The sequence below is a fragment of the Seriola lalandi genome, unplaced genomic scaffold (assembly GCF_002814215.2).
Source record: "Seriola lalandi dorsalis isolate HSWRI2012SDOR001 ecotype SW California unplaced genomic scaffold, Sedor1 jcf7180002054464, whole genome shotgun sequence".
Classification (NCBI taxonomy): domain Eukaryota; kingdom Metazoa; phylum Chordata; class Actinopteri; order Carangiformes; family Carangidae; genus Seriola; species Seriola lalandi.
In genome coordinates this window covers 803,639-812,717 of record NW_019525017.1, presented here as the reverse complement: position 1 = coordinate 812,717, position 9,079 = coordinate 803,639, and the positions used below count along the sequence as shown (strand labels likewise).

Here is a 9,079-nt window from a genome sequence, read left to right as displayed (position 1 = left end):
AACATCATCCTGTAAACCTGGAATGCTACAGTAACTGAGGCCAGGCCCCACTTCACTCATCAGACTCTCCTCTTTTGGACCTTTCTGGTGCTACATTTGGAAATGCTGCAGGTTATTATTATGGTGTGATGTTGCTGAGCTTGGTTGACATTTTAGAGCAGGAAAAAAAAGGAAAAAAAAGTATTAATCATATGCTGATAGAAAAAAATAAAAATAAATAAACAACACAACAGCCTGGAGTTTCTGTTAGCGTGAGATGTGGAAATTAATGTGAACAATGCACAAACTACTGGTTCAAAAAGAAAAAAGAAAAAAAGGTTCCACTGTATCCTACCAGTGAAAAGAGAAACCAAAACTTGGCACAGGTTCCCAAATATGAGCTAAAAAAGGATGGTTTCGATTGTTAAGAGGCTGATTTATAGTGTAGTTAGAATTAATGTGGTTCATCTGAAAAGTACAGTGCTTGCGCCAGTGTAATTGAAGTCATTGACTTATTACAGACAGAAAGTGTCGCAACTCTACAGTTTGCTACATCTTACAAAGTGTAGCAGTTTTTCAGGTCATAGTGGTTTGTCAAGAGTCTTCCATGTGTCACTGAGGCTAAAATATTTTCTTATGGTTCTTTCATATATAACTTATATTGACGCAGTTTGGGAGACAGTTTGGAATATATAGTGTGTGGTTTTTGCCTCTTAACAACTTGAGTCATCCCTTTAACACCAGAATACCTTTGGGAGACCCTGCTCTAGACTGACGGGCACCACTTTCTGGTGCATCTGGGAATACCACTGAACCAAACACAACAAAAACACTAAACTGGTTAACTTTTAGCACAGCATGACTACAGTACTTCAGATGTACTCAGCACAATTCTGGAAGGTTTACATGCGTTTTCCATCGATTAGACAAAACAAAAAGAGTCAAGTATTGCTTGTTTTTTTTTTTTTTCTCTGTTTGAAAATCCAAATGAGCTGGTTTTTATTTTGTGTTACTTCACAAGATGAAATGATGATATTAGTTAGCTACACTACGACTGAGTCTACTATACAGAGGATTTGTTGCTGCAAAAGGGAGAAAAGAGAGCCAGTGCCAGGTTCCCTCCACCTCGCCCTCTCTCTCTCTCTCTTCCATTCTCTGTGAAGCTCCCTCTCCCTTGTTCGGCTGCTTCGCTACCAGACAGTACAGTGGCCAAGAGCAGTTGAGTGACAGGCTGACGGGCCAAATCGCTGGGCCGATTGCGTCCCCAAGCGGAGACGCCAGCCCCCCTCTGTACTTCTCCCTTCCTTCCTGCCCTCTGGGCCAGGTCCAGAGCCCACATCCTGGGAACATGGGGCCGGGCGGCTGCAGCCGACAGCTCTCTGGGAATGACACAATGAGAGAGTTCATAGGAAAAGCTGTGTCCGTGTGTGGCTGGGGAGGCGAAGATGCTGCCCACGTCAATTTGGCAACATTCACAGACCGATGTGCCGGCGTCAATCATGCCAGAAGTCAAAGCGATGCTCCATTATTTTTGCTCAGCATCACAATCATTTCCCCAATGATTTGTGACAGCACAAAAAACGATTTTCTCTTTGTTCCATTTTGTTATTGTTCATTTGGTGTCCATATGAGGGTCTCTGATGTTCATAAAAAAAAAAAAGGTCTTATATATGGGAGAACACATTTCATGGAAACAGATTCTCAGAGTAGCTTTTGAGATAACAAGAACACAGCAGAAAATATGACAACATGTTATAGCTGCAGTTGTGGACGGTAACACCACACTGAGAGAGAAAACTGTAAAATTTAGGAGTCCTTGGACAGTTTGTACAAATGTAATTTTAGTGTGCATTCATCTTTTAACACTGTCTTTCTCTCTCTCTCTCCTGGAAGTATCACACCGTGGTGGCCCGGCTGTGTTTGAGCGCTAGTGGTGAATACTCCTTAATGCGAACGCACAGTTTGCCCCTCAGCCAGGGGTTCTGGAGCTCCAGGGGACAGAAGTCGTCCTGAAGCCACTTTTCTCTGTTGTCTACCACCAGAACGAGGCCAAAGTGCTTCAACTGTTCAGGACTGTAGTACACACACTCCTCCTGTTCCCCGCTCCCTCCGCTGCTACCGAGCATGCGCCGAGACACCGTGTTCATCTCCTGCACCACCAGATGGACCATCTCTTGTGCTGACGTGCCTGGAGTTACACAAAGCTGAAGCACAGGAGGAGAAGAGACCTTTCACATTTTGCCAGCATGTTACAAACACAACAGAATTATTTTACCATGTCAAAACATATCAATACCTTAACACTGGTCTCCTTCGGCAGCCCTGTGCGATACTGTGGGTACACTCTGAGTGTGGCATGACAGCCTTTCCTGAGGGCAGCAGGTGATGGTGAGGAGAGTCTCTGGGTGCCGCTGTCCTCCGATAACGTACGCGCTGGTGGAAGGTGGGATAAGCAGCGCTCGGCAGAGCAACAGCGGTCCACTGACGAGGGCCTGTGCCACCGTCGCTGCGGTGAGGTAGAGGGTGAGGGGCAAGTGGCGTGGAAGGAGAAAGGCTGGGTGTGGGCTGAGGTGGCGGAAGGAAACTCAAGGCTGCTGGTTCTCACGCAGAAGGCCTGTCTCTTCTCTGTGATGTGCAACAGCTCGATCTGCCTGCTGGGCAGGATGAAGTCACTGTCAAACAGCTCTGGGGCCCCTCTCCGCCTTTCTCCTGCACACCGAACTACTCCTCCTACTCCGCACCGCTCACCATCCCTCCCGTGCTGCGGCTCTGAGGCCTGGAGGACGTCTGGCGTGGAATCCCTTAGTGCTCCCCCTCCACGTCCACCGCCGCCGAGACACGTCCCTCCTCCTGAGCTGCTTCCATCGCTGCGCAGGAAGCCACGAGGCTCCACGGGTGCAGAGGATGAGAGGGGTGAGGGGGGCAGCAAGTCCAGCTCACGGGGGCTCTGGGCACGACTGGAGTCATAGTCACTGTCAGTGGTGAGGAAGACCTCGGAGGAACCCTCCTCGTCTGATAGTCCAGCAAAATCTACAGGGTATGAAAAAAATAACTTGATAAATCCTGTATTTCATGTCATTTTTGTAAGTTGCATGTGAAATCCTACATTTATAACAGTATCATGTAAACGCAGATTCAAACATGTTTGTAGGTTGATTCTGACCTGAGTGCTTGCGGCAGGGTTCGGGGGAAGGCATGGGAGAGGGCATGAAGTCTGGTTGAGAGGAGGTGGAGGGAGGCTTTTCAGGCATCACTTCTTTGGAGAAGTCAATTATCCAGCTTATGGAGATGCCTCCTGTTGGCTGCTTGTAGCGGGCGTACTGCAAGGCGTCCATAATCCACCTCGCATCCCGCCACACCTCCTCCATTTGCTGTTGTACAGTCAATAAGATCAGAACAGTCCATCTCAGTAGCAGAACAACGGATTCATTTGGCTCCAACTCGCTAGAAATGACTGAGCGTAGATGTTTTAAACCCAGAATACAAACTGTAGTCCTGCAGTAAATATTTGCTACACATACCAGACTTCAGAGGAGTATGTTGTATTACTTTACAGGCTGGCTGGTCCTACCTGCATATGTTCTTGGACCTGCTGGTGTTTCTTCTTAGCAGCAAGCAGCTCAGCCTCAGAGAAGGCCTCTCTTAGCGCCTGCTGGGACATGAGTGACTCCAGTTCCAGCAACGCCGACACTCTGCAGTACTGTCCGATAAAACTGGGGCAATAGGCATTAAAATGGACTGTGGGAGAAAGGGAAGCCAGTAGGAAAAAAGACAGTAAAACACAGTGCCAATAAATACTTGTGTATATATAATATTTTATATATATTGTCCCCATTTCTTCTTGTCTACTGACCGAGTTCAAAGATCTGCAGCGGCAGGGTGAGGAAGCCAGAGCGGGGGGAGTATGGGTTGTTCTGACCCGGGGCTGTGCACACTTCATCTGAAGGTGGTAGGAGCAACAAGAAGGACACTTTCTCCCCAAACTCCACAACCTCCTGGCTGTAAATACGGAAGTCCTGCGCCTAGACACACAGAAACAGGTGAGCTCAGTGGGCCTATGTAAGTCTGACCTTAAGGCAGAAGCAAAACACTGACATCGTGTCCATTGAGATCTTCATCTTTAGCTTGATAGGTCATTCTCATTCTTTAAGATGATATTTTTAATGCCGTCTCTGCCTTTATATGATGGATTGTGGTAAAGATTGAGTCCCTGCTTGCGTTCAAACTGCAGATGTCACAGTTACAGTGTATGGATCATAGACTTCTAGGCCACCATGAAGTCAGTCTTTACTCATTTAAGTATCTTGAAAGTAGAACCAGACGCTCAATAGTGGAATGAGAAGTAAGGAATATGGCAACTTCATGGTTTGCTATAATTAGAGGTTATTACATATCAGTAATACACTGTTTGGCTCTATTGTGGAACAAGTCAAGGGTAAAAGTATCTTAGTGCTAAAGCAATATTTGTTGTTTTTAAGCTTTTTTAACATCCACCCATCTGGAAACAACATATTTAAGGTTTCAGGTCTACATTCTGATAATAGTCTTATCTGTCCATCCATACATTAATATACTGAATATATTCATGTTTATATTCATGTCACTTTTTATAGTACTTGGTAGCAGTGTCCCCTGGGTGGAAGAGTGGGTGGTAAAAGAGTTAAGCCAAATGGACAATGATTACTGTTGTGCTGGAATTCAAACCGTGTTCTTTTATAGAAATCATGTAGAATTAGTGGTCTAACCAGAACTGGCTGAATATCCTTTGGAATCATTTTCACTGCTTTGAGCTCTTGCTACTGCTTGCCTCTGGAACTTGGCTTCTTTCAACTGGTTCCATGGTATCAGTCAAATGTATTCTTCACAAAGTACAAAAGCTTGTATTCTAACTAGTCTAACAGTTGGACTCTGGTCTAATCCTGACCTGATTGCCAGGGACATTGATGTGGGCCATCAGGTCCTTGATGGCGCTGCGCAGGTCCTGTAGGAGGCGATGTGGAGCACTCTGTACATCATGGTCCATTTCTGTGGACTCCTCGAGACAGCTGAGGGCCTGCAGCCACTGCCACTCCTCTCTAAACCCAACACGTGTAAAACACAGTCACAGGAATGCAAGCAAAGTCTAAGTCCATGTGCAGGTATCTTTTTCATTTGTTTGGCAAGTTTAGTTAGGTGTCTGGTGAAAACTGACTTTCAAACAAACACACAATTTCAACCAACTGCACCACATGATCATCCCAACTACATTGAATTGGCCATTTGTTCCCCACCTGGACACGTTGCTGTTGTCCCGAATTTTTGTGTGACAGAGGACGTTGGGGAGTTTCTGAGGCACCAGCGCTCTGATCTGCTCCACTGATGTACACAGCTTCAGGTAGCCCAGGTACAAGCCTGGAGACAACAGCTTCCTGCTCCGTCTGTGATACGCTAGCTTCTCCTGGGAACAGCAGGTGGACAGAAACTAGGTAAGAGGATGGATGATCACTGCTGGCTGGGGTTGATTGTGCTGCAATAATGATTCTAATTTTGTCTCTATAAGCATCCTCACATCCATTTAAATGATTTGGTTTTCATGCTTTCCCGTTGTTAGTCCTTAAGAGACTTCAGTCTCAACTAAAGTTGTTCCAGCATGTTTAAAGTGGAAGTCAGTACTGCGAAATCTGCCCATCAGCACATTTTTATGTATTTCATCATACAATTTGTTCATAACTGGCCACAAAACAAATATTTCAGTCAACTGTGGTTTTGCCAAAGGGAGTCTCCACTATTGTTTTGGAACCACAAGGACAAACCGACTTACACTGGAGACAAAACAGCGTTGCAACAATGGTATCAAGTTTACCGGGCTATATAGACAAAATCAACTTGTGGTTTGCTTCCAGCTTGTAGCCGTTGTGAACGAAACAGCCACACAGTGTAAGTTACAAAACACCAAACAACAACAATTTGCTAGATTATCATCATCATGTCCACCACGCTGAGATTCAAATCAAAACACCAGCGCCTGCATGAACAGCTTTAAAGGTGAAGTGACTTTGAGATGATTAACATTCATGTTGGGTTGGCAGGGATTCAAGGTTTGACCTGAAATCTGGCATTTTAATTAATATAACAGCAAGTCAGTTCGATATGTGTCTTTATAAAGGAGGTGGCAAATGGAAGCGGAGAGAGATGATTAATGTTTGTCTAAATAAAGAGTGTCTGCACAAGCAGCACTCGTAATTGGAAGCACATTTCAATTTACTGTCCTATTGTCTCAGCCACGGAGCCTCACGTTTACTGGTTTTCTGTGAATGAGAGTTTAAAAACATTACAGAAATTTCAATAAATAAATGTTTTCCAGTGATTATGGGCATTTTGTTGTTGACAAAGTGCCTTACACTACACTGTTTCATCTTGCTAAATCGCCGGGTAACAGAAAAATGCAAAGAATGAGCCTGATAAAAACCATAACCACTGCTGACAAACCCTCCTACCATTCCTAAATGCCGTGGAAACAGCCTGTCTCCAAAACAAAAGTAAAAATAACTGATTTTCCAAAACTGAACTTCTCTTCCAGTTGGACTCACATGGAGTGTGATGAGGAGCATGTCCAAGGCGGTGGGCTCCTCAGGCGATGAGATGGACTTGCGTTGGAGCTGGAGTTTACAAAGCTGCGTCCAGCGTACCCCATCCAGGTTGGGACAGGCACTCATATCCTTTAGGAGCACCAGCAGGGCGTTACCATGCTTATCTTTGATTGGCTCAAGATACACCTGACCAAGGTCCTGGGTTCCCAGCATTCCCTGAGAAAAGACATCAGATAATAACTACTACTTCTTTTTGTTTCTAGCAGAGGGACAAAGGCACAGAATGAGGGTATATATTCATTAAAAATCTCTCAGACTAGTTTATACACAGTTACCACAACTGCCACAATTTCCTTTACACATAGTTTGAAACACTAAGTGTGAGTCTACTGAGCACTGCACTACCTGTAGATGGGAGACAGCCTGCAGCATCTTGAGGCGTGTCTGCAGAGTACAGGAACAGGACGACTGGGAGGGACTGAGACACTGCTGCAGCCAGGGAATCTCCTCCCACAGGTAGGACACCTGGTGCAGGCACACAAACAACACCATGCAATTACTACACATTAACTAGCATAATCCTATGCAACAATTAATGTTTATTAGTTCATTAACTTGATGCCTATTTCCATAGTTTTTATCCGTTATTTATCCATGATGATGGTATTAACTGGTTTTCAGTGGGTCTGAGAAATCTGTCAAATTTTGTTGGTGTGTGTGTTTTTTTTCTTCTCTCTCTCTCTCCTCCTTGGATTCTGGCTGTCTACCTTGGTGAACCAGAGGAAGTCCTGCATGAGTGAACTGGAGTAGGAATCTTCAACCTCCACAATAGGAATCTGATCCTCTGGCGTCACCAACACGTTATCATCTCTGTAGAATATGGACGTCAGATAAAGACCTCTGGAAAGTAACAAAGGAAGTGCATGTGTTACAGTAGAGGCAATATAGATGCATTCGTTATAGCAAACTAAATACACATCATTAAAAATGTGATAATTGGACCTAAATGTTAGCTGCTGGCATGGAAATCATGACACACTCATGACACACATTCATTATTGTTATTCAATAATGAATATCATGTGTTCTGTGTTAAATGAATCCTCAATGAAAACATGTACAAGTATTTACGATTCCATTCATTTTCAGAGAAAGAAAGACAGAAAGATGATCAACCTTTTCAAACTTTTTACAAATTTGCTGGTGGGTTGGAAGAGGTGGCGCAGGCTTTTGGATACCGAGTGCTTCCTGCCTTGTGGTGGAGCTTTGCACTGCTCTGTGCGGACAAGACGGAGAAAAGAGAAAGGATTTCGTTAATCTCATAGCAACAGAATAACTGAGTCAGTACAGTGATACTCTTGATGCTGAAAATCAGGGCACTTATGGGCGACTGTTGTCCGAATTTCTCGCTAGCACCAATGAATACCCCTGTCCTGACAAACTCTAGACACATCTCTTCCACTGACAGGCCGTTACTTAATTGACAACAGACTTGACACGTCCAACAACACGGTTAGAGGGGGAATGTTTTTCGACATTTCATGCGCTCCAGTGGCGCGGCACCATTTGACAGTCATGCTGGCTGCCAGCAGCAGACTATGGGCCTTGAGGGAACCACTAGCTCTCAAGTCCCAGAGGAACACTAACTGTGTGTATACGTATGTGTGTGTGTGTTTACCTGCACATACTATAGCTGCTGGAGCATGGCATGTCTTGAGCTATAGCCATATGAGTGGAGCCAAGGAGCTGTAGTAATTTGTGTGTGTGTGTCTGTATGTGTCTTAACCCTTTGCCACTCACTGACAGGGAGGTCAGTTAAGTCTGTGGGGACATGTTTATTTTTAGTGGGCCTGGAGGGGGTTGGAGGCGAGAGAGGGAGGTGTGTGTATATATGTATGTGTGTGTTTGTGTGGGCGCCTGTTGGTGAGATAACGCACCTCCCAACTCATTAGAAAACCTCGAGTCCCAAAACCTTCACAGATTCCCTCCCCTCTCCTCCCCTCCCAGGTGATCTTACTCCAGCCCCAGGCCACTTAAAGTCAATAAATCCCCCCATTCAGGACTCGAAAAGAACTAATTTTCTCTTCAGGTGGAAGAGTCGAGGTGGAGTAACAAGAAAAAACAGCGCCCCTCGACCCCTCTCACCTCCCCAAATTTCTCTCCACTTGCGAGTCTGTGCAGCTCCAGTCCTCCTGGCCTCAGTCCCTGTTTGACACTGAGTAAGACAGACAAGTAGGGCCGACTGCCTGTGTTAGTCAAGGCCTCTTTCAAAGTTTAATTAATAGTGTTTGGACAAGAGAGAGAAGGTGGCATGGGCTATGAGCCGGGCTGCGATGGGGGTGCATACATGGTTATGTGGAAAGGTGGGCTGGGGGGGTGAGGGGGGGCAGAGTTGAAAGTGAGTATGTTCATGAATATTTGTGTCTGTTCATGTACACGTGTATCTATGTGTCTGCCTGTCTATCTTTCCGTGTGTATATGTATGGACAGTAGACAGGACGACTGGCGGGCTGTGGGGGGTGCAGAGGAAG

The 9,079-nt window shown here is 45.3% G+C and overlaps 1 protein-coding gene across 1 annotated transcript in view; it reads right to left on the bottom strand.

The window, feature by feature from the left end:
* Positions 1-6: 6 nt before the first annotated feature.
* Positions 7-9,079, bottom strand: part of ankfn1b (ankyrin repeat and fibronectin type III domain containing 1b) — a 111,463-nt gene continuing 102,390 nt past the window's right edge. The window contains exons 13-23 of the mRNA XM_087175366.1: positions 7,725-7,824; positions 7,316-7,448; positions 6,954-7,073; positions 6,549-6,764; positions 5,250-5,416; positions 4,904-5,054; positions 3,833-4,001; positions 3,551-3,717; positions 3,143-3,350; positions 2,276-3,009; positions 7-2,183 (exon numbers count right to left, since the gene is read on the bottom strand). Coding sequence (XP_087031492.1) covers positions 1,875-2,183; positions 2,276-3,009; positions 3,143-3,350; positions 3,551-3,717; positions 3,833-4,001; positions 4,904-5,054; positions 5,250-5,416; positions 6,549-6,764; positions 6,954-7,073; positions 7,316-7,448; positions 7,725-7,824 — 2,474 coding nt within the window. The 3' untranslated portion in view covers positions 7-1,874. The remainder of the gene's footprint in view (positions 2,184-2,275; positions 3,010-3,142; positions 3,351-3,550; positions 3,718-3,832; positions 4,002-4,903; positions 5,055-5,249; positions 5,417-6,548; positions 6,765-6,953; positions 7,074-7,315; positions 7,449-7,724; positions 7,825-9,079) is intronic.